This window comes from Bubalus kerabau, chromosome 2, assembly GCF_029407905.1.
Source record: "Bubalus kerabau isolate K-KA32 ecotype Philippines breed swamp buffalo chromosome 2, PCC_UOA_SB_1v2, whole genome shotgun sequence".
Classification (NCBI taxonomy): Eukaryota; Metazoa; Chordata; class Mammalia; order Artiodactyla; family Bovidae; genus Bubalus; species Bubalus kerabau.
The window spans coordinates 118,579,550-118,605,373 of NC_073625.1; the positions used below are offsets into that span (position 1 = coordinate 118,579,550).

The following is a 25,824-nucleotide window of genomic DNA, read 5'->3' on the forward strand; positions in this document are numbered from 1 at the left end:
CGGCTCCCACGGTCGCGCTGCTTATTGGCTCGCTCTACCGTCGCTCAGGCGCGTTGCCCGAGCGCCTGCAGGCGGTGCGGTCGAAAGCCCCTCCCATTGGCCGCTGGGTTTGTGGCTGGCTGGCTGAGGCTGTCAGTCCTGGGCCGTTTCCCCGAGGCAGGCGCTCTGCTGGGGGCGGGAGGAAGAGGGGCCGGACTGGGGCCTGACTAGCAGTCGCTGCCGCCACGGTCTTCGGGGCTGCTATGATCAGCGGACGACTCGCCCTCCGCAGCTCCGCGCAGCGCTAGTCGCGGCCGTGCGCCCGCCGTAGCCGTCTGCGTCCCCAGCTCAGCCGCTCCCGCGGCTCCCTCTGCTCTTCCAGTGTCCCCTGCGAGGCGAGGCGGAGGCAGGATGAAGATGACGGTGGATTTCGAGGAGTGTCTGAAAGACTCGCCCCGTTTCAGGTAACCGGCGCAGCCGCCCGTCTCCGGGCCGGCGTCACCCGGAGCTGGCTCCTCCGGCGGTGGGGGCGTGAAAGCCGGCCAGCGGAACACGCGGGGGGCCCCGCAGTCCGCGCCCTCCGACGGGGCGTGCGGCCGTTGCTGTGGCTCCCACCCGGAGAGGGCTCGACAGCCCCGACCAGCCCTTCGTGAGGGGCGAGGCTGGGCCAGGAGGGGCACGTCGCTTCCTTTTGCCCCTTCCTCGGCCTCTGCTCAGGGCGGTGCGCCCAAGAAGCTGGGCGCACCCGTTTCGAGGAACTGGTGTGCAGCCGCGTCCCCGAAGACTCGTGCCCTTTGCGGGCGCGCGCTCTCCCCTTCCTCTGGCCGCTCGTCCTTTCCCCTTCCTTCCGCCCCTTCTTCGTTTCCACCCCCACCCCTCTTTGAGGGAGCTTGCAAGGCACCCTCCTGCAGTTCATTTAGTTCCTCTTCGCGCTTTTCCGCTCCCCCTATCCCTAGGAAGAAGGACTGGGGGGCGAACTGGAACATCGATTTCTGCTGCTGGCTTTTCCCCGGCCAGGGGGGCTTCTAGGAAGGCGCTGGCGGTTGATTTGTACGGGAGTCGGGGGTGGGAGTGTTTGACCAGCCTTATTCTATCCACTGTGGTCCTAGACTCGTAGGCTTTGCTTTCCACCTAAGCTCTTTGAAGGGGGCACCGCTGTCGAGAGTACCGGGCTGAGGGGTGAGGACTAGGAGAAACAGTGCATTTCTGTTTTGAGAACGGAAGTAGGAGGGCCTTGAAGATTGCATTTCTGTTCCTCTTCCAGCAGCGTCGGCCCGGGAGGGCCCCGGTCACCATCGGATGCTCCCAGTGGATCTGTCACATAAACTGACTTGATGGCACTCCGATTTACATGGGCTGGCCTCCCTCCCTGGAGAGCCGGCAACCCTGAGGGTGTCCAGAGCCCAAGCTCTTTCGGTTGGGGGCATCTTAGAAAACTCTTGAATTGTTTTGAAGAATGGGGTTTTGCTAGGTTGTGTTTTACACTGCATTTATAGGGCTGTCCTTAGGCCTTAAAAATAAGGCCTTCAAAACTTCCGTTAGAACAGTGACATGTCTTGAAAGCGTCTCCTGAGCATTGATGCCCGCTGATCTTTAGGGCAAGCCTGGGTTGTAAATTCCTGCATCCTCTGCCTTGGAACGAACTGTTCTCATCTTTATCAATGTTAATTTGATTTGTCCCCGCCCCCCACACTTTTTTTTTTACCCCAGTAAAAAGCAAAGAAAAGTATTGTAAAACTTAATGAACTCCTACTTCTAAGACAGTGTCCTTTGGTTTTTGTTTATTTTTTGGTGTTAATTTTATTTGGAACTTAGGGCTATGCTTGTAAAAAGGTACACATGGTGGGGTGGAGAGAAGGATGTTGTTGGTATTAGTTTTTAAAACTTTATGTTTTGTGTGATTAGACAGACTCAGGAGGTACAAATGGATACTTTACGACAGCTTTGCAAGTTAGATTTCAGGACTGTGTGGCAAAGGAAGTAATTTTTAAAGTGTACCTTAAAAAGTTCTATTTTTTGGTGGAATTTTTATTAATGTGACCCAGCTATTACTGAGTAATGATGTAGTCAAATTTTTTTTTTTTTTTTTTGGTCTAAGGAATGTGACTTTGTGCTCAGTTTGTTTTGCATTTTAAGTTTCATTAAAAAAAAGTTGAGAAAAGTTATTTGGGAATGCTTCTAGGTACTGCTTTTGGTCATAAACCATGTTCTGTCTTTGTTTTTGAAATAAAAGAGTAATTGAATGTAAAGTAAGAGGAAAAGATACTGATTAAGTTGTATGGAATATTGTAGTAAGCGTTTGTTAACCTTTAGTATAATATCTATTCTGTATTAATTAAGACATTAGGGATTTTCAAGAGTTGTTTCCAGTATTCCATTTACTCTTGGCTGCAAATTGGGAAGAGAAACCAAGATTCACAGAACTCTAATATATTGTATACGTTTGTGAGACTAGATCAGATTTGCCAGGAAATAAAAGTCTCATCATATATATTCCTAATTATAACTCCATTACTGTGTAGGTTTCTATAGCATTTGAAAATAATATTTCAGAGGTCTTTATTCATATGCTTATGTATAAGAGAAACTTTCAAGAGCATTGTGTACTTTGATATTTTGAAGTATTTGTATCAGAAAATTTGTGACAGTTGGGCTTTTTTGACAGCAGGGCAGCTGTACTATTTATTCCTTGTAGTGTTCTGATCTGTTGTGCTGTTTTAAAACTAATTCCTATTTTTATTATCTTTCACAAATGAATTTGTGGCATTTAAGTCTGGTACGTGGACATAACTGTCTTGAATGTTGTAGAATCAATGTAAATGGCAGCTCCTGCTGAAGAAAATTTTCACCAGTGGTCAAGCTTTAAACGTTGATTTCCCTGTTAAATTGATAAGGAAAACAGGAGGAAAACTGGTTGAAATAGGGAGAGAAGGATATTGAAGTTGCAACATTGTTTTTAGTAATTTGAATAAAGTCTGTGGTTACATTTTACATTCCTGTGAACATTTTGTTTTGTTTTTAGATTGGAAGGCACATTTCTTTGTATAATTTTGGGTTCTCTTAGTTTTTTAAAAGCCACTCTAAAGGTCAGAATCTTTTTCATTTAAAATCTACAGGAAAGTGGATGCATTTAACTAAGGATACTTTTTAAAAGTATGTCAAAAAAAATAAAGTGGAAATGAACCATCTTGACTGTTTGTTGAAGAACTTTGAACTTGTTTGGGTCTGCCCTAAATTGTATGTGTAAGTGTGCTTTAAAATTTTATAAAAATTTTATAAGAATTGTGCTTTTTCTTTATATAAACATATGGTTCACTCAGGAAGTGAATATTTTGTTTGAAATAAAGAGTCGAATTAATTAGTGGTTTTTGAATTGTGGAAAGAAAGAAAGATAGCGCTAAGTCGTGTCTGACTCTCGCTATCCAGTGAACTGTGGCCTGCTAGGTTCCTATGTCCATGGGATTCTCCGGGCAGTCCACTGGAGTGGATCGCCATTTCCTTCTCCAGGGGAGCTTCCCGACCCAGGAATTAAACCCAGGTCTCCTGCATTGCAGGCAGATGCTTTACTGACTGAGCTACATGGGAAGCTTTGAATTGTGGAAGATTTGCTCTAATTTATTGCCCAAATACAAAAATGTTGCGTCTTTATATGGAACATTTATTGTTTATCCTTAACTGTTTATTTTGCACCATTCTGAAGATTTTTTGTTTGATTCTGTTTCAGATATGATGCTTGATCAGTAACTTAGGATAAAAATCTTAAAAAGATGTTTTAGGGTGAAAGGTTTTAATATGTGAAAGACATCACACGTGTGTGTGTGCACGTGCATATTCTATTTTGCTATTAAGCAAGTGCCAGTCTTGACTGATGTGCTACTTATCCTTCCATATTTAGAACAAATACACTCTTAATAATTGGTAATTTACACATGGAAAATATAGTGGGCAAGAGATGAAGCAAAATGTGTTCTTATTTCAGAAATGGTAGAATGGTGTTTTAAAGTAGTTCTGTCATGAACCAAAATATAGGAATCCAGCTATTCCTTATTGCAGCTTCTAATTCTTCATTTAATGTAGTATCAGCTTAAGTTGAAATAAGGAAGAACAAGCTCTTTGCCAGATCTCATACTCTAGTATGTTTTTACAACTACCATCTCATTTAATGTTAAAATATATTATGATGGGGAATTATAATTTTTGTTTTTAAAGTGTTTAAAAAGATGCCAAACTGGATATTTTGAGAAGTTAAATTGACTTTCTTAATGGTGGACTTTCAAGTGGTGGACTTGTAAGTGAATTCACTCTTTTACTGTGTCTTTCAAGCTACAGGCTCTGTTACAATTGTGTTAACTGTGTGTATGATGTCTTTTATTATACAGATATTTAAAAACTGGCTTTCATGTATTGCCTAGAAAAGTGTTCCCATTCCCATTATTATAGGATATGTTCCATTTATAGCAATTTTTAGTTTCATGTAATGCAACTGGATTTAGTTCTGAGTATGAGGGATAATCCTATTTTATTTTCTTCCTAATGGAGATCCTTGTCCAGATACCTTTTACTGAATAATCCATCTTTAACCATTGCTTTAAAATTATACACATATGTGCATATACATACAAGTATATGAACATGGGTCTTTTTCTGGATTCTACTCTTTTCTACCAAAGTAATTGTCTGTTCTTCTGCAAATACTGTTAATATATTAGCTGTAACATTTTATAGTTTGTTATGATATCTGGTGGGTCAACTTTTCCTTTATTACTGTTTTTTTCAAAAAATATAATTCTTGAATATTTTGTCTTTATAATATTATAGCTGCCTTAATATCAGAAGATGGTATGTCTTTCTATGTATTTTGGCCTTATATATTTAAAACTTTTTATTATGTAAAATTTCAATGATGATCCACCTACCTACATGCTGTTTATTAGAGAATTACCTTAGATTGAAAGATACAAATATTAATAGGTTGAAAGTAAAGGATAGAAAAAGATAAATAATGCAAGCAATACCCACAAGAGAGCCGGAGCGGCTATATGTAAATAGACTTTATGATAAAAATTACTAAAGATAAAAGATATTTTATAATGATAAAAGGGTCAATCCATCAGGAAGACATATACTTATAAACATATACACTTAGCAGAGCTTCAAAATACAGGACAGAGAAGGAAATGGCGACCCATGCCAGTACTCTTGCCTGGAAAATCCCATGGACGGGGGAGCCTGGTGAGCTGCAGTCCATGGGGTCGCTAAGGGTTGGACACGACTGAGCGACTTCACTTTGACTTTTCGCTTTCATGCATTGGAGAAGGAAATGGCAACCCACTCCAGTGTTCTTGCCTGGAGAATCCCAGGGATGGGGGAGCCTGGTGGGCTGCCATCTATGGTGTCGCACAGAGTCAGACATGAATGAAGCGACTTAGCAGCAGCAGCAGCAGCAAAATACAGGAAGCAAAAAAGGGAGAAGTAGAAAATCCAACGATAATAGTCAGAGACATAATACTTTCAAGCTAGGCAAATGGTCAACAGGCAGATATGAGATGTGAACAATACTATAAATCAAAAACAGATTTAATAGATTATTCTATAGAATACTTCAGGCTTCATATTCTTCTCCAGTACACATGAAAACATTTTCTATAAATAAATTAAGCCACTAAACAGGCTTCAACAAATTTAAAAGGATTGAAATCATGCAAAATAAGTTCTTTGGCCACAATGGAATGAAATTAGAAGTAAGTAAAAGAAGGAAATCTGAGAAATTCAAAATTTGAAAAAACCGAGTAACACACTCTTCAATAACTGGTGGATCAAAGAAGAAATGACAGGGAAATAAAGTATTTTCAGACAAATGAAAACAAAACCACAACATACCAAACTCATGGGTGCAGCTAAAGCAGTCCTTAGAGGGAAATTTATACCTATAAACACCTATATTAAAAAGAAGAAAAATCTCAAATCAGTGATCTAACCTTTCATCTTAAGAAACTAGAAAAAGAAGAGCAAACTAATCTCAAAGCAGGGAAAGGGAGGAAGTAAAGAAGACTAGAGCAGAAATAAGTGAAAATTGAGACTAGAACAATGATAGAGGAAATCAATGAAATTAGAAGTTGGTTATTAGTGAAAGTGAAAGTGAAGTTGCTCAGTCATGTCCTACTCTTTGTGACCCCATGGACTGTAGCCTAGCAGGCTCCTCCGTCCGTGGGATTCTCTAGCCAAGAGTACTGAAGTGCGTTGCCATTTCCTTCTCCAGGAGATCTTCCCAACCCAGGGATCGAACTTGGGTGGTCTCCCACATTGTAGGCAGACGCTTTACCATCTGAGCCACCAGGGAAGACTCTGTAGCTAGACCAAGATATTGAAGAAGAAGACTCAGTCTTTTACTTTTCTCAGTTTTCTACTTTTCCAATTTCTTAATCTAGAAGTAAATAGATTTAGTACCGAAAGAGGGGACATCAATGCTGTCTTATAAAAATAAGAGAGATTATGAGAGTGCTATGAATAAGTTATTATTTAGATAGTGAGTGAAAGTCATTCAGTCGTGTCCGACTCTTTGCGACCCCATGGACTATACAGTCCATGGAATTCTCCAGGCCAGAATACTAGAGTGGGTAGCTTTTCCCTTCTCTAGGGGATCTTCCCAACCCAGGGATCGAACCCAGGTCTCTGGCATTGCAGGTGGATTCTTTACCAGCTGAGCCACAAAGGAAGTCTGTTATTCAGATAATAAATTACTTAAAGGAGATGAAATGGATATATATATATTCCTCAGTTCAGTTCAGTTTAGTCACTCAGTCGTGTCCGACTCTTTGCGACTCCATGGACTGCAGCACGCCAGGCCTCTCTGTCTATCATCAACTCCCGGAGTTCATTCAAACTCGCGTCCATTGAGTCGGTGATGCCATTCAACTGTCTCATCCTCTGTCGTCCCCTTCTCCCACCTTCAGTCTTTCCCAGCATCAGGGTGTTTTCCAATAAGTCAGTTCTTCACATCAGGGGGCCAAAGTAGTGGCATTTCAACTTCAGCATCAGTCCTTCCAATGAATCAGTCCTTCCAAATCATTCAGGACTGATTTCCTTTAGGATGAACTGGTTAGATCTCCTTACAGTCCAAGGGACTCTCAAGAGTCTTCTCTAATACCACAGTTCAAAAGCGTCAATTCTTCAGCGTTCAGCTTTCTTTTATAGTCCAACTCTCACATCCATACATGACTATTGGAAAAACCATAGCTTTGACTAGATGGACCTTTGTTGGCAAAGTAATGTCTCTGCTTTTTAATAAGCTGTATAGGTTGGTTATAACTTTTCTTCCAAGGAGCAAGTGTCTTTTAATTTCATCGCTGCAATCACCATCTGCAGTGATTTTGGAGCCCCCAAAAGTAAAGTCTGTCACTGTTTCCATTGTTTCCCCATCTATTTGCCATGAAGTGATGGGACCAGATGCCATGATCTTAGTTTTTTGAATGTTGAATTTTAAAGCCAACTTTTTCACTCTCCTCTTTTACTTTCATCAAGAGGCTCTTTACTTCATCTTTGCTTTCTGCCATAAGGGTGGTGTCATCTGCATATCTGAGGTTATTGATATTTCTCCCTGCAGTCTTGATTCCAGCTTGTGCCTCATCCAGCCCAGCTATTTTCATGATGTACTCTGCGTATAAATTAAATAAGCAGGGTGACAATATACTGCCTTGATGTACTCCTTCCCCGATTTGGAACCAGTGTATTGTTCCATGTCCAGTTCTAACTGTTTTTTCCTGACCTGCATACAGATTTCTCAGGAGGTGGGTCAGGTGGTCTGGTATTCCCACCTCTTGAAGAATTTTCCACAGTTTGTGGTGATCCACATAGTCTAAGGCTTTGGCATAGTCAATAAAGCAGAAATAGATATTTTTCTGGAACTTGCTTGCTTTTTCGATGATCCGACGGATGTTGGCAATTTGACCTCTGGTTCCTCTACCTTTTCTAAAACTAGCTTGAACATCTGGAAATTCACGGTTCACGTGTTGTTGAAGCCTGGCTTGGAGAATTTTGAGCATTACTTTGCTAGCATGTGAGATGAGTGCAATTGTGCGGTATTTTGAGCATTCTTTGGGATTGGAATGAAAACTGACCTTTTCCAGTCCTGTGGCTACTGCTGAGTTTTCCAGATTTGCTGGCAATTGAGTGCAGCACTTTCACAGCATCAGTTTTTAGGACTTGAAATAGCTCAACTGGAATTCCATCACCTCCAGTAGCTTTGTTCATAGTGATGCTTCTTCCTAAGGCCCACTTGACTTTGCATTCCAGGATGTCTGGCTCTAGGTGAGTGATCACACCTTTGTGATTATCTGGGTTGTAGAAAGACACAAACTACTGAAATGATTCAAGAAGAAATTGAAAATCTACGTGGACATAAGACATTGAATTAGTAATCAAAAAGCTTCCTCAAAAGGAAAACCCAGACCAAGATGGCTTCACTGATGAATTCTGTCAAATATTTAAAGATGAATTAACAACAATCCTTCATAAACTCTTGCAAGAAGTAGAAGAGGAAGTCTTGCTTCCTAGCTGATTCTCTGAGTCCAGTATTACCCTGCTACCAGAGCTAAAGATATGTTAAGAAAACAAAGATATAAGAAAACTACAGTTCAATATCTGTTATGAATACAGGTACAAAAATCATCAGTAAAATATTAGCAAACCAAATATAACAACATATAGAAAGGATTTTACAGCGTGACCCAGTGGGACATATCGCAGGAGTGCAAAAATCAATGTAATTAACAATAGAACAAAGGATAAATACCATGTAATTGTCTAATAGATGCAGGGAAAGTATTTGACTAAATAAAACCCATTTTTATGATGAAAATACTCAATAAACTAGGAACAGAAAGCTTCCTCAGCCTGGTAAAGGACAGCTGTAAAACATTGTGAGCTAACATCTTATTTAATGGTGAAAAAGTTTTTCTCTAAGATCAAGAAAAAGTTTCTTCTTCATACTTCTATTCAACAGTGTAGTGGAGCATGTAGCCAGAGCAGTGAGGCAAGAAAGAAGAATAAAGGAAAAAATATAAGGAAAAAAGTAGTAAATTCATCTCTACTTAAAAGTAGATTAGATTATATACTCTTGTGTCTTGATATCCATGGGAATTGGTTCCAGGACCCCTGCAGATATAAAAATCTGTAGATGTTCAAGTTCCTTGCAAAAAATGGTATAGTATAGTCAACCGTCTGTATCTGTGGGTTCTGCATCCAAGGACATGGAGGGCTGACTGTATCTTGTATGTAGAAAATCTTAAGGAATGCACACAAATCAAACAGAACTAATAAGTTCAACAAGGCCACAGAATACAAGACCAATGTCAGGATATACCACAGTTTATATATTCTCCTATCAAAGGACATCTTGGTTGCTTTCATGTTTTGGCAGTTATGAATAAAGCTGATATTATATTTAAATAAAGGTTTTTGTGTCGACATAAATTTTCCTCTCATTTGGATAAGTACCAAGGAGACAATTGCTGGACTGTATGACAAGTGTTGTAAGAATATGTTTAGTATTTCAAGAAACTTCCAAACCGTCTTCCAGAGTGGCTGTGCCGGATACTTTATCAAGAACAGTGATTGAGAGTTCCTATTTCTCTACCTTCTCACCAGCATTTGGTGGTGTTGTATTCTGAAGTTTGGGCATTCTGATAGGTATATAGTGGTATCTCATTTTAATTTGCATTTCTCTGATTGTGTATGATGTATAGCTTCTTTTCATATGCTTATTTGTCATCTGTGTTTCTTCTTTGTCAAGATGTCTTTTAAGGTCTTTGAACCATTTTTTAATTGAATTGTTTGTTTTCTTTTTTTGGCTGCTTGTGGGATCTTAGTACCCCAATGAGGGAACCAACTCACATCCCCTGGACTACCAAGTCCTGATTTGTTAGTTTTCTTACTGGGGTTTCAAGAGTCCTTCATACATTTTGAAAAACAGTCCTTTATTAGATATGTAGTTTGGAAAATTTTTTCCCCAGTCTGCAGCTTGTCTTTATTTTCTTGATTACCTTTATTTTTTATATGGAAATTCCCTCTGTCATTCATGTATTGGATTTGCTTTTCTTGATTTTCATGTTGTTGTCTTTTCTATTTGCTTATTTTGGCAGAGTGCCATTTCCATTACTCTCCCTCAAAAAGGTGCATTTTTTGTTTGTTTGTTTTAGACTTCACCTGTATGGAAATGTGCATAGGATTGTAGGCTGAAACCATTTTCTCTCAGAATTTGAAGGCACTGCACCACTGTCTTCTGGTTTTCAGTGTTGCTGTGGGCAAGTGGTGCTGTTTTTATTTCTTGATTTTTTTTGTTGTTGTTGTTTCTGAAGTTTTTTTAGATTTTTTTCTTTACTCCTGATATTCTGAAATTTCATAATGATATGCCTTTAGGTGGGTATTTTTAATTTATTGTCTTGGACACTTACTTTCAATCTGGAAACTCATGTATTTTAGTTCTGAGGAATCATATTATTTCTTTGATAATTTCTTTCCCTCTTTTTTTATCTTTTATTCTTGTATTCATATTTTGAATGAATTCTTTTTCTCCCATTTCCTATTTATCTTTTTGTTCTGGATGATGTATCCAAATTATTTCCTAATCTTAGTTTTCAAAAATTCTTTGTTATTCTGAATATATTTATGTATATGTGTGTGTGTGTATATATATAATGAAAGTGAAAGTGAAGTTGCTCAGTTGTGTCCGACTCTTTGCGACCCCATGGACTGTAGCCCACCAGGCTCCTCCTGGAATTTTCTAGGCAAGAGTACTGGAGTGGATTGCCATTTCCTTCTTATGTGTGTATATATACATATATATACACACACACACATATATATATGTGTGTGTGTGTGTATGAATACATATATATATGTATGTATATGTTTTAACGTCAACCTATTCTTCAAGGGGCTTTCCAGGTGGCCCAGTCGTAAAGAATCCTCTTGCCAATTCAGGAGACGTGGGTTCAATCCCTGACCCAGGCTTCGACCCAGGATCCTGGAAAAGGAAATGGCCACCCACTCTAGCATTCTTGCCTAGGAAATCCCATGGACACAGGACCCTGGCGGGCTACAGTTCATGGGTCACAAAGAGTTGGACAAACTTAGCTACTAAACAACAAATTTTTCAAGAGCTTTCCTTATGCATCTGAAGAAATTAGTCATAGTGAACAGAAATAATTCAGTTTCTCTGAATTATTTTCCTCTAAAGTTTTGATTTGTTTGTTGTTGTTTGTTTTGATCTTCTTTTAGAAATTTTCTGTTGATCTTTGGCTCTCTGTTTACATCAAAGAGGCACTTAAAAAGTTACTGGAAGTATGCTGTATTTTGTTATGGGTTGTCTGATGAGTTTTACTACAGGGTAGTATTTTCATTGGGACCACTTCAAATGTCAGTATTTTTAGGACTTTTCTTATTTATCTTAAAGAGCCATCTTCTATTCTTGGTAGATAGAATGTAAGTGCTGAATTTCAGGAAACTAGCTAGGAATATTCTTAATGAGATGGGAATACTAGACCACATTACCTGCCTCCTGAGAAACCTGTGTGAAGGTCAGGAGCAACAGTTAGAATTGAATATGGAACAACGGACTGGTTCAAAATTGGGAAAGGAGTACGTCAAGGCTGTGTATTGTCACCCTCATTATTGAACTTACATGCAGAATAGATAGTGATAGTGAAGTCGCTCAGTCGTGTCCGACTCTTTGCGACCCCATGGACTGTAGCCTACCAGGCTCCTCCATCCATGGGATTTTCCAGGCAAGAGTACTGGAGTGGGTTGCCATTTCCTTCTCCAGGAGATCTTCCTGGCCCAGGGATTGAACCCGGGTCTCCTACATTGTAGGCAGATGTTTTACTGTCTGAGCCACCAGGGAATATATCATGTGAAATGCTGGGCTGGATGAATCACAAGCTGGAATCAAAATTGCCTGGAGAAATATCAACAGCCTTAGATATGCAGATTATACCACTTTAGTGCCAGAAAGTAAAGAGGAACTAAAGAGTCTCTTGATGAAGGTGAAAGAGGAGAGTGAAAAAGGTGGCTTAAAACTCAGCATTCAAAAAATGAAGATTGTGGCATTTGGTCCTATTGCTTTATGGCAAATAGATGGGGAAGATGTGGAAACAGTGTCAGATTTCATTTTCTTGGCTTCTGAAATCAATGCGGATGTTGACTGCATCCGTGAAATTAAGACAGTTGCTCCTTGGAAGAGTAGCTATGACAAACTTAGCATATAAAAAGCAGAGACATCACTTTGCTGACAAAGGTCCATATAGTCAAAGGTATGTTTTTTCCAGTAGTCATGTATGGATGTGAGAGTTGGACCATAAAGAAAGCTGAATGCCAAAGAATTGATACTTTGGAACGATGGTGCTGGAGAAGACTCTTGAGAGTCCCTTGGATAGCAGGGAGGTCAAATCAGTCCATCCTAAAGGAAGGCAACCCTGAATATTCATTTGATGGGCTGGTGCTGAAGCTCCAATACTTGGGCCACCTGATGCAAGAGTTGGCTCACTGGAAAAGACCCTGTTGCTGGGAAAGATTGAGGGCAAGAGGAGAAGGGGGCGACAGAAGATGAGATGGTTGGATGGCATCGCTGACTCAGTGGACATGAGTTTAAGCATACTCAGGGAGATAGTAAAGGACAGGGAAACCTGGCGTGCTGCAGCTCATGGGGTCGCAAAGCGTCGGACTTGCCTTAGTGACTGAACAACAATAACACCAAGCTACGGAAGGGGCTGGAGAGGGCCTGTGGTGTAGGGACTTCTCACTGGAGTTTCTCTCTCATGGGGAATTTTTAACTTAGTTTTAATTAGTACTTTAGATTTTAGTATATAAACCTTTACAGAAAACAAAGCTCCCATTTTTTGTCAGGATGGGAGAGGGGTAGTCATATCAAGTTGGAGGACTGGAGTGGGGATCTGAAGAGTCTGGTTGCTCCTTATGAATATAAGATTTCAACTAATTCTGTCTTCACCCTCCCTCCTCCTCCCAACTCCACCCCTGTATTTTGAGGCATATGCCATTTTCATGCCTCTAACCATTTGGGGCTTCTATATGGTGAATCTTCTTTCTTGAAATTGGCTTCACCAGTGTACTTTGATGTCTCAGGGTTTGGCTTTTTCTGGTCTGAGTTACTGTTCTTTTATTTGCCTTTCAGTTTCTAGAATTGTGCTGCTAACCATTACTGTTTCTATTTTTTGTCCTTTGTATTAACTCCCCACCTTCTGTCATTTTAATTAGATTTTTTTGAGAAAATGGAGATAAATGGGTGTATTTTATCTGTGATGTTTAACTGGAGGTTGTGTGCTGTTGGTATGCAAAGCACAGCTTCTACTGGAGAATACTCTTTTATGGTAGTGAATGTGGACCCAAGTAGGTGGGTTCTGGAGGCTGATTACCTGTTTCACTTCTCTTTCACTTACTGATGTTGAGACCTTGGGTAGGTTTCTTCTACCTAGGCTCAGGGAGAACAACAATGCATTACTGCAAATTCAAAATGCCTTTCACGGAAGTAGGTGAAGAGTACACAGTTAATAATGCTGAGGCCCCTTCCTCTATCTCTTGTTTTCTTGAAGAGAAGCTTGAATGGTTTACTTAAGGTTGCTGGCATGCTCATATGGTAATAATAAAGGGTTGGAAGAATCTAGTATGTATGAAGGATTAGGCATGTTACTTGGAAACATGAAAATCATCTGTGCTGTGGATGATGAAACAATGAAAGTAGAAGGATAAACTTCGCTTTGTAGAAGGAGAGCAGTAAAGGTCCTTAAAAAGCACCAGAGGTAGATTTTATGTATAGAGTATTTAAGAAGGAAGGTTGAACAAAAGAATAATAGGAGGAGGAGAAAAACAGCCAAGGACACAGTGCCTTAAGGATTTAAATCCTAAATGATGACCAGACAGAGGAAAAGCAAAGAGATAGGTGGTGGAAGAAAAGTACTGTGAGGAAGTGCATGTATTTGAGAGCACATGACTCCTTTTCCATTGAATTATAGCTAGGCTTTGGAGGTTAGACAGGTGAGATGACGCAATTTAAACATCTATAAAGATTTGGGTAAATGAATACATGAGGAAATTCTTATAGAAACGATTGACTTGATTATACTTTTGTAGTAATTTGTACCTGAAATACAGCAGGATTCTTTGTTGAAATATAGTCAGTTTTTCTGTTTGAAGTTTTTATATTTTCTGTGATGCCACAGACATACTCAAATTTAAATATAAATTTTTTTTTTCACTGCCTAAAAAGTTACTCTTCAATGTTGAAGTTTAAAAAAATGGTAAAATATTGGGAGAATGGCATTGAAATATGTATAATATCATATATGAAACGAGTCGCCAGTCCAGGTTCGATACACGATACTGGATGCTTGGGGCTGGTGCACTGGGACGACCCAGAGGGATGGTATGGGGAGGGAGGAGGGAGGAGGGTTCAGGATGGGGAACACGTGTATACCTGTGGCGTATTCATTTCGATATTTGGCAAAACCAATACAATATTGTAAAGTTTAAAAATAAAATAAAATTAAAAAAAAAAAAGGTAAAATAGTTCAGCCAAAAGCAGGCACTAGGACACTCAACTTCACGGGATTTAATTTGTACGTATTTTAGCGTCACTTTCAGATGAGATGTGGGCAGGGTGTGCATACTTTTTAAGTTGACTCGTGTAAAATTAAAGTTGATGGAACTAATAATTTTGATATTTTATTTCTAGTCAGAAATGTGTTCTGTTTTTGGCTGCACCTTGCTTCTTGTGGACTTCTGTGGTGTCTCAGATGCTAAAGGATTGGCCTGCAGTACAGGAGACCTGAGTTCAGTCCCTGGGTTGGGAAGATCCCCTGGAGAAAGGAATGGCTACCCACTGCAGTATTCTTGCCTGGAGAGTTCCGTGGGCTGAGGAGCCTATCGGGTTATAGTTCATGGGGTTGCAAAGAGTAGGACACAACTGAGCCACTAATACTTACTTACTTGGGTCTCGTGAAATCTTAGTTCCTTGACCAGGGGTTGAACCTGTGCCCTTGACAGTGAAATTGTGGACCATCAGGGAATTCCCCATGTTCATTTTTAAATAAAACTTTCCTTGTTTTAAAAAAGAGTTTTTAACTTGGTGATATATTGTTTTACTTTGATTTTCAGTTTTATGTTCAAAGGGAAGCTTTATAGTAAGTTAATCCATTTATATGAATTTTTGAATCAAAGTATTTAATTATAAGGAGACGAGATGTTATTGGTTATGGTCATATAATAGTTTTATATGAATGAAATGAATTAAGATACTTCTTAGCACGTTTATCATTTACTGTGTGAACCTCCTATGGCATTTATCTACTGGGCTAAGAGCCATCTCTGTTGGTCTGAAAAAGCCATTGTTTTTCTTTGATGTTTGAAAGCTATTTTCCCAAAGCATAGAATAATAGGTTGGCTTTTTTTTTTTAAAGCACAATGTCATTTCATTGTCTTTTGTTTATATTTTTATCATTTATGTTGCAAGTTTGTTTGTCTTATTATTGCTCTTTGGAGCATAATGTGTCTGCTTTCCTCTGGCTGCTCTTAAGCGTTTTTTTCTTTGACTGATTTTCAGTTTTAGCTTGATATATGTAGACATGGTTTCTATTGTGATCGTGCTTAGGGCTTGTAGGGTTTCTTCAATATATGGGGTTTGTAGAGTATCTTTCATCCATTTGTAAAATTCCTGTTATCTCTCTAAATGTTGCCTTCTACTACACTCCTCTTCTTCTAGGACTCAGCTCCACATATGTTAAATTTTTTTTTTGCTGTGTCTTACATGTCTCTTGCTCTTTTTTGAAATATTACTCTTAATGGAGAAATAGGATATTTTAATTGACTTGTATTCCCTCATCTTCTGCTGTTTATAAACTGCTGTTAAACCTATCTGTGGAGTTTTTAATTCATCTTTTTACTTTTGGACATTTCATTTGATTTTCTTCTGTATAGAGTCTTGTTCTTCGGTGAAAATTGCTAGCTTTTCATGTATTTCTTGCTAGTTTTTCTCTCGTTTCAAGACTGTATTAATTATTGCCACTTTTAAGTCCCTATCTAATAAAACCAGTATCTGGCTCATCAGTGATTCTGTTTCTTCTGTTTTATATTTCCTTCTGGTTGTTATTTAGTTCTTTCTTTTGGTGGGCCCGGTTTTTAATTTAGTGCTGTATACTGTGAAAAACTGTAGATGCTTTGGATGATATCTTTCTCCAGAGAGGGTTAATTCTTTCCTTTGTTAGGTAGACAGAGTGGTAGATGATCATCCTAGTCCAGTCTCTGAATAAACTTTTAGCTTCCTATTGCTGCTACAACAAATTATCCCAAATTCAGTAGCTTAGAACAACACAAATTTATTATCTTATAGATCTGGGGGTCAGAGTTTCAATACAGGTCTGTCTTAGTTAAAATCAAGGTGTTGGCAGGACTGCAATTGTTTCTAGAAGATTCAGGGAAGATCATTGCTTTTGCTTTTCTAGTTTCAAGAGTCTGCTCATATTTCACAGTTCATGGCCCTCTTCTGTCTTCAAAGCCAGCAATGACTCTGACAATCTGTCTTCCTCTTTCACTTATAAGGACTCTGGTAACATTGGACTTACCCAGATAATCCCAGGATAATTTTCTCATCTCAAGGTCACATGATTATTAATTAACCTTAATTCTGTTTGCTGCTTTAGTTCCCCTGTACAGCATAACCTTACATTTTCACAGGTTCTGGGGACGAGGATGTTGACCTCTTTGGGAGGCCATTATTCTGTCTACCACATCCTACCTTCTGGCTCCTAAAAGTCTCACCTCTTGTCTCACATGGAAAATTTATTCACGTCATTGCTATGCTAAGTCGCTTCAGTCGTGTCCGACACTGTGCGACCCCACAGACGACAGCCCACCAGGCTCCGCCATCTCTGGGATCCTCCAGGCAAGAACACTGGAGTGGGTTGCCATTTCCTTCTCCAATGCATGAAAGTGAAAAGTGAAAGGGAAGTCGCTCAGTCGTGTACGACTCCTCGCGACCCCATGGACTGCAGCCTACCAGGCTCCTCTGTCCATGGGATTTTCCAAGCAAGAGTACTGGAGTGGGGTGCCATTGCACATCATTGCAGCTACCCCCAAAGTCTCATCTCAGTTGGGTTGCGATTTTGCCAAAAGTCTCATTTATGTTCATTAGTTTACTTATTACTGTTGTAAAATCCTAGTGCAAACTTTTGGTAACTGTGCTATATTTTTATTTAGTAGTATTTATATATTTTCAGTATTACTAGGAAGGTTTTATGATTTAAGAAAAATGGTTGTATTACATGTTTTATCAAGATGTTATGGCATAACACTTATTGCTTATTCCTGTATTCTGTGTGATGATCGCCCACTTTTCTAGATTATGGATATATGATAACAGTCTCTTGTTATTTACTCTTTTGAAGAAAGTAGACAAATTATCTTGTACAATTTTCCACTTTCTGAAATCATCTGGTTGTTTTTTTTCTGGATCAATTCAGTTTAACATTTTTGGCAAGAATACTTTTAAGTGGTGATGTATCATTTTCACTGGGAAACCCATGATATTTGGTTGTCTTTTGGTTGATAATACAGAGTTTGATCTCCTTGAATTGGGAACCAGGGGGAGGAGAGGCTTGTAAATCAAAAGCCTTGAAATGGGAAGGTGCATGATCTTCACAGAACCGAAAGAGGCCAGTGTGGGCTGGAGCAAAGTGAGGAGGAACAGTGGTAGGAGGTAAGAGAGATAAATAGGGATCCGATCATGTTAGGCCTAAGAAGTCATCTGTAGTATGAAGTTAGGATTTTATGATTAGTGCAATAGGAAGCCATTAGAAATTAGTAGTGAGAGATATTTATATTTTATTTATTATAAGACTTATATTTAAAATATATTTTGACTACTGTTTGGAAAATGGGTTGTAGAGGGGTGAGGGTGAATCTAGACAGACCAGTTAGAGGAAGCCGTTGCAGGTAATTAGTTATTAGGTTAGACCAGGCAAGAGAAGACTTGGGGAGCTAGTGGAGGTAATTTCTGCGGTAGAATCAAAAAGAATTGCTGTTGAATTGCTTGTTAGGAAAGATAATAAAAATAACATTTTTACCTTTAGCAACTGGAAGGATAGACGTATTGTTTGCCGACGGGGGAAAGCAAAGGAAGAACAGGTTTTGGGTAAGAAACTCAAGAGTTCCATTTTTGTACTTGTTAAGTTTGAGATACCTAGTAGACACCAGATGGAGCTGTTAAGTAGAATCAGCACAGAAGTGTAGCCTTTTGTAATTTTATTTTGCAGACTGATTAAGATCTCATCCCATACTCCATTTTAGATTATAAACTCTTTGGTATGAGACCTCCAATGACTGTTTCCTTTTATTCTCAGCATAATTCTTTTGCACACAATAGTTAGACTACAGACTTTTATTTGCCCAAAATTTCATTCATTAAAATAGTTATAAGTTCTCCATTTTTACATAAAATACTGTGTTTATTTTAGAAATCTTTCTATTGTTGTACTACTGATGAATTTCCAAAACCAAAAGTAATACATGCTAGAGCTTGTTTAACTTTTCTTTGACAACATAGTAATTAAATCAAACTGAAATCTTTAGATCCTCTTCGGTTCAGTTCAGTTCAGTCGCTCAGTCGTGTCCGACTCTTTGCGACCCCATGGATCGCAGCATGCCAGGCCTCCCTGTCCATCACCAACTCCCGGAGTTCACTCAAACTCACATCCATCGAGTCGGTGATGCCATCCAGCCATCTCATCCTCTGTCGTCCCCTTCTCCTCCTGCCCCCAACCCCTCCCAGCATCAGGGTCTTTTCCAATGAATCAACTCTTTGCATGAGGTGGCCAAAGTATTGGAGTTTCAGCCTTAGCATCAGTCCTTCCAATGAACACCCAGGACTGATCTCCTTTAGGATGGACTGGTTGGATCTCCTTGCAGTCTAAGGGACTCTCAAGAGTCTTCTCCAACACCACAGTTCAAAAGCATCAGTTCTTCAGTGCTCAGCCTTCTCCACAGTCCAACTCTCACATCCATACATGACCACTGGAAAAACCATAGCCTTAACTAGACGGACCTTTGTTGGCAAATAATGTCTCTGCTTTTTAATATGCTGTCTAGGTTGGTCACTCCTCTTAGGTAGATATAATTCTTGAGAGCCTAATCTGTTTGTAGGCCATCAAATACGTATATGTGGGGTTTATAATAAAATAGTTAATTTCACAAACAAAACTATTCAGAAAATTAATGCTTATTGCGATTGTATAGAAAAATTTTAAAATATCATCTTCTTTTTTTTTTTTTTTTAATTAAAAGAATTTGCCTCTTCCAGCTTGAGAGACTTTGGGCTCTCACTAGTAAAAGTGTGGGGTCCTAACCACTGGACCATCAGGGAATTCCCTGAAATATTATGTATGTTACCTTGATAAAACCATTGATTTTTCAGTTGACCATCTACTTAGAATATCTTATCAGTCTTTTGGAAACTTGTTCCTGGAAAACCTGATTCAGAATGAGATATTTGAAAGAAATAAACCTAAAACTAGTGACTTAAAATGACTGTTTTATTTTGCTCATGATTTGTGGGTCAGGAGTTTGAAAAGGTCTTGGCTGGAAGGATCATCTCTGATCCATGCAATGAAAACTGGGTGGCTGAGGCTGGACCATCCACTTCCAATGTGGCTTCTTCAGTCACATGTCTGATGCCCTTTTGTTTTGTGGTCCTTTTGTCCTCTATTCACATGTCATCTCATCCTTGAGGCTGCTTAAGCTACCAGGCCAATTAAGGGTCAAGCCTGGAACAAGTTGAGCATCATTTCCCCTGTATTCTGTTAGGGCATCTTGGTGGGGAAATGGCCAGGTCATATAAATAATCTGCCATATATTATGTCTAAAAGTGCCCTTGGCAGTGACGATGAGGAAAATTAAAAAGATGCAGTAAGATTGTTGTTTAGTCACTAAGCCGAGTCCAGCTCTTGTGTGACTGCATGGACTGTAGCCCACCAGGCTCCTCTGTCCATGGGATTTCCCAGGCAAGAATACTGGAGTGGGTTGCCATTTCCTTCTCCAGAAGATCGTCCCAACCCAGGGATCTAATCCCCATCTCCTGGTTGGTAGGCAGATTCTTTACTACTGAGCCACCAGGGAAACCAGTAAGATGGCAGATTTAAAGCTAAAGTGAGCTATTTTTGTCTGTCAGGTTGACAGTGTTGAGAGTTCCCCTTGCTAGGAAAGGTATAGGGAAACAATCCTCATAGTGTTGGGAAGGGTGTGGTTTGGTAGAGCTTTTGTGAAGGACAAAGTAGTAAAATATCTCAGAATTAAAAAATACATATGCTTTTACTTAGCATTTTTTACATCTAGAAAGTTCTCTAAGGGATGATAGGAAAAATTTGCAAACTTACATGAACAAGGATGTCTTTTCAGATAAATTGATCACATCACTTATTTATAAGAGGAATTGTGCAAGTAGAATATTGGTTAGGTAGAATTTTTGTTGTTTTGGTGCTCACTCATGTCTGAATCTTTGCAGCCCCATGGATTGTAGTACTCCAGGCTTCCCTGTCCTTCACCATCTCTCAGAGCTTGCTCAAACTCATGTGCAGTGAGTCTTGTGATGCCACCCAACCAGCTCATCCTCTGTCATCCCCTTATTCTCCTGCCTTTAAACTTTCCCAGCATCCGGGTCTTTTCCAGTGAGTGAGTCAGTTCGCATCAGGTTGCCAAAGTATTGGAACTTCACCCTCAGCATCAGTCCCTCCAGTGAAGACTCAGCATTGATTTCCTTTAGGATTGACTAGTTGAATCTCCTTCCAGTCCAAGGGACTCTCAAGTTTTTAAAATATAGTGATAGCTAACAATTAAAATTCTTAAAGAGGTGGGAATACTAGACCACATTACCTATTGAGAAACCTGTATGCAGGTCAAGAAGTAACAGTTGGAGCTGGACATGGAACAACAGACTGGTTCCAAATTGGGAAAGGAGTACATTAAGGCTGTGTATCAAGGCTGCAGAGTACATCATGCAAAATGCCGGGCTGGATGAAGCTCAAGCTGGAATCAAGATTGCCAGGAGAAATATTAATAACCTCAGATATGCAGATAATACTACCCTTATGGCAGAAAGTGAAGAGAAACCAAAGAGCCCCTTGATGAAAGTGAAAGAGGAGAGTGAAAAAGTTGGCTTAAAACTCAACATTCAAGAAATGATGATGAGTATGGCATTGGATCCCATCACTTCATGGCAAATAGATGGGGAAACAATGGAAACAGTGACAGAGTTTTATTATCTTGGGCTCTAAAATTACTGCAGATGGTGACTGTAGCCATGAAATTAAAAGACGCTTGCTCCTTGGAAGAAAAGCTATGACAGACCTAGGCAGTGTAGAGATGTCACTTTGTTGACAGAGGTCCTTATAGTCAAAGCTATGGTTTTTCCAGTAGTCATGTATGGGTGTGAGAGTTGGACTGTAAAGAAGGCTGAACGCCAAAGAATTGATGCTTTCTAATTGTGGTGTTGAAGAAGACTCTTGAGAGTCCCTTGGACAGCAAGGAGATCAAACCAATCAATCATAAAGGAAAGCAACCCTGAATTTTCATTGGAAGGACTGATGCTGACACTCCAATGCTTTGGCCACCTGATGCAAAGAGCCGACTCTCTGGAATAGACCGTGATGCTGGGAAAGATGGAAGGCAGGAGGAGAAGAGGGCAGAGGATGAGATGGTTGGATAGCATCACTGACTTACTAGACATGAGTTTGAGCAAACTCTGGGAAATTGTGACAGATGAGAAGCCTGGCATGTTGCAGTCCATAGGGTCGCAAAGATTTGGACACGACTGAGCAACTGAACATAAAAAATCATAAGAACACTGAAAAAGTGCTGTATATTTATTAGGACCATTCTGTATACTTCATATAACTTGTGCAGTCATGGAGGGCCTCACTCTTAGAAGGGCCCTGTGCTTGATTTAATGCTGCGCTGTCACTACTTTGACGTTCTTAATTTTTAAACAAGAGGCCTCATTTATATTTTTGATTGGTCCCTGCTAATTGTGTTGTCATTTCTACTTGTAAAATAGGCTTTTATATCTTTAAATGTTAAAAAAACCCAAAAGGTAATTTTATGGCATAATGAACAGTATATAAGATTTAAATTTTAGTGTTCATAAATAAAGTTTTATTGGAACACAATCATGTTTATTTGTTTACATATTATCAATGACTTTTTAGCTACAACAGCAGAATCGAGGAGTTGGAACAGGGACTGTATGTCTGGCTCTGTGTGGAAAATTTATCAGTGCTTGCTCTGTCTAAGGTACTACTCTATTCTGCCTTTTATAAAGGAATGAGAAAAAAATAGATTTCAATTTATGGAGATAATGTCCGTGATATATTATGTGAAAAGGTAGTATACAGAACATAATTTAAATGTATGACATGACACCGTGTATATCAAAGGGGCTATATATTGAAAAGTTTGGAAAACTATTAACCTATAAAAAAGATAAAAATCTTTGGGAGTATGCTTTCTTGCCATTATTTTTGAAGTTTTTACAAAAATAAACGCTGTTACTAAGAAAAAAAAATATTACAGGGAAAAGGAGGCAACACATTCTTTCCAAATGGTCAAGCTTAGTGAACTGTTGAAAGAATGTACAATGAATACCTACCTAACCTTCATCCAGATTCTCCAATTGTTAATATTTTGGCACGTTTGCTCCCTCTGCCTGTCTTATACACACACACAAACACGTACATACATATTGCGTGTACATTTTTATTTTATTCATTTCTTTTAAATTTTCTCCTGCCATGCTGATGGCTCATGGGATCTTAGTTGCCTGACCAGGAATCGAACCTGGGTTCTTGCAGTGAAAGCCCTAACCACTGGACCACCAGGGATTCCTCAGCATGTACATTAAAAAAAAAAAAATCATTTGAAAGTTCAGCATGCATCTTCTAAAAATAAGGACATTCTCCTTTATAACCACATTTATAACACTAAAAGTAATTATATGTTCAAATTTTCCCAATTGTTCCAGTAAGGTCTTCTATAGTTTTTTTTTTTTTCCCCCTTTGATTCGGCACTCAGTTAATGTTCATGCAGTGGATTGTTTTTTCATTACCTTTATTTGAGTATATATTCTTGATTCTCTTAAGTTCATTATCTCTCACTGGGGTGACTTACCACTAAGAAAATACTAGTTTATTGTGGAGTTAGGAGAGGTCTGAGTCATATGTCTCAGGGGTGTAGAAAGTCAGAACATGCAAGATTTTGTACACCATTAAGGACTTTGGTGGATTGTTCTGGAAACATAGTGGGGCGCTCTTAAAGAGATGTGACATGTTCAGATTTGGATAGTGCATAAAACGTTAACTTTTGAGGCAAAATATTAGTATCACATTTGGTACAAAATGATACAGCTTTGAACAAAACTATAAGAAATACATTTTTGAGACAATCTGTGAAAGTCAAACATGAAATGCTTATTAGATATTATTAAGGAATTACTGTTATTATGTGTAATAGTGATAGAGGTTTTATCCAAAATTTTTTATCTAGTAAAAGTCTATTAAAAATATAACAGCTGGTATTTAAAATATATCAGCATAAAAGTAGGACAGGATTACATGAAACAGGAATGGCAAAGTTTTTTTGTTTTTTTTTCACATCACAAAGATAATTGTGATGGTATGTGGGAGTCCATCATATCCTTCTCACTATTTTTGTGTGTGTTTGGTTAATTTCATAAGGGGTTAAAGAGACACAACCACTGACGCCTCATTTTTGACTTGAAAAATGAACTAGGAGGGTAAGTTGTATGTGAAAGTTGTATGGTATCTAAAACTTCTGTTGCTTTCTATAGGAGTTCTTTATATAAAGTATGAGATACATGAAAGAAACATTTTTAAACATTTCATTAGAAAAATAATTCCTTCCTTGTCTGGTGCCTGAGAATGATTTGAGATCTGAAGAAAGAACAAAGCACACAGGATGGAGTCCAGTGTGGAAGATATCAAAACTGAAAGGTCCTTGTGCAGATTGCTTGTTCAGATTAGCATACAATCATTTTAGCCTTCCTAAATAAAAAATTTTTTAAACCTTCAAAAAAAAAAAAAAGAAAAATAATTCTTAGCAAAAATAATTGTATGTTTCTCAGTCTCTTTTGAGAAAACAGTCCAGCATTTTAAAGTGTTAAGAAACAGTCTTGCTCTTACAGTATGTATTTAAAAACTGCGATCTTTTTAAGTATGATGGAAAGCTATCTATGAAAATAGAAAACGTCTGTACAAATTACAAAACTGTTTAATTCAAACTACCACTCACAATTATAGAACACTATTGTGGAGATTTCTTGCTTATCAATCAGCTATTGTGTAAATTGTGTGTAATCTTTCCTGTAATTACAGCACTAATACATTACTAGTACTGCTTTCCTATGATTCCGAGAGGTGTTAAACAATGGCATCTCTTTTGATTTGAATCCAGCCAGCTGTATTCTGTCCACAGGTGCTGGTTGCAGTCATTGACGTAAAAATATGACAATGTTTTGAAGGTAGATTCTGAGAAAGTTAACAGATGACTTAATGTCAAAGTCTTTGTCCTCTATATTAGCAATATGTTAGTTTTCTTTTTATTTTAATGTTTGATTATTTGAGAAGCCATCCGTGTAGGCAAATAAGTAATTTAAACCAGAGGACCAAGGGGCACAGCAAAATCACCTGGGAAGCTTTATCCAAACCACCTTTGTTTGGATTCTCCTGCAGGTCAATTGAATAAGAACTTTGGGGGAGAATAGGACCCAGGCATCAGTCTTTTAGGTGATTCTGATGTGAGCCTTTATTCAAGGCCTGTTCAAGGACTATTGTTCTAAGAATGTCAGATTTCTTCTTTAATATATGTAACTAGATAATAAAGCACAGTGATTTTCAGTCTTCTTGTTTTTTAACCTAATGGTTCCAGGCAAGGTATAGTTTCCCACTGGTTGTCTGTAACTCCATTCCTTATTCTTGCACGTGATGTGGTAACATTTATATGCCATTTATTGTTGTTGTTGTTCAGTCACTAAGCTGTGTCCAATTCTTGAAACCCCATGAACTACAGCGCGCCAGGCTTCCCTGTCCTTGACTATTTGCTGGAGTTTGCCCAAACTCGTGGCCATTGAGTCAGTGATGCCATCCAACCACCTCATCCTCTGTTGCCCTCTTCTCCTGCCTTCGGTCTTTCCCAGCATCAGGATCTTTTCCAGTGAGTTGGCTGTTCGCATCAGGTGGCCAAAGTATTGGAGTTTTAGCTTCAGTATCAGTCCTTCCAATGAATATCCACAGTTGATTTCGTTTAGGATTGACTGGTTTGATCTCCTTGCTGTCCAAGGGACTCTCAAGAGTCTTCTCCAAAACCACAGTTCGAAAGTATCGATTGTTCCGGTGCTCAACCTTCTTTATGGTCCAACTCTCACACCCATACATGACTACTGGAAAAACTATTGCTTTGACTGTAGGGACCTTTGTTGGCAAAGTGATGTCTCTGCTTTTTAATATGCTGTCTAGGTTTGTCATAGCTATTTTCCAAGGAGCAAGAGTCTTTTTAATTTCGTGGCTGCAGTTATTTTGTCACATCTCAGGCTGATTTTGCAACTCCCAGTGTAGACAGCCTCATTATAGTTTTTCCCTAGATATCCTGTTCCCTGCCCAACCCAACATTACCTATTATTATTGTATTAACAGTAGTCCTCCTGAGATACTAATTTCATTGTTTTTACTTTAATACACAAAAATGCTTAGTGTCTTTACACTGCCTTTGAGGTAGACTTTG

At 39.0% G+C, this 25,824-nt stretch overlaps 1 protein-coding gene and 1 pseudogene across 4 annotated transcripts in view; both read left to right on the forward strand.

Annotated features, from left to right (window-relative positions):
* Positions 1-302: 302 nt before the first annotated feature.
* The window catches only part of LOC129643693 (histone H3-like centromeric protein A), a 42,842-nt pseudogene continuing 17,320 nt past the window's right edge, over positions 303-25,824 (forward strand).
* The window catches only part of ACAP2 (ArfGAP with coiled-coil, ankyrin repeat and PH domains 2), a 171,208-nt gene continuing 145,694 nt past the window's right edge, over positions 311-25,824 (forward strand). For all 4 annotated transcript variants that reach the window (XM_055568626.1, XM_055568628.1, XM_055568627.1 and 1 more), the window contains exon 1: positions 311-443. In XM_055568626.1, the coding sequence (XP_055424601.1) occupies positions 391-443 (53 nt within the window). In that variant the 5' untranslated portion in view covers positions 311-390. The remainder of the gene's footprint in view (positions 444-25,824) is intronic.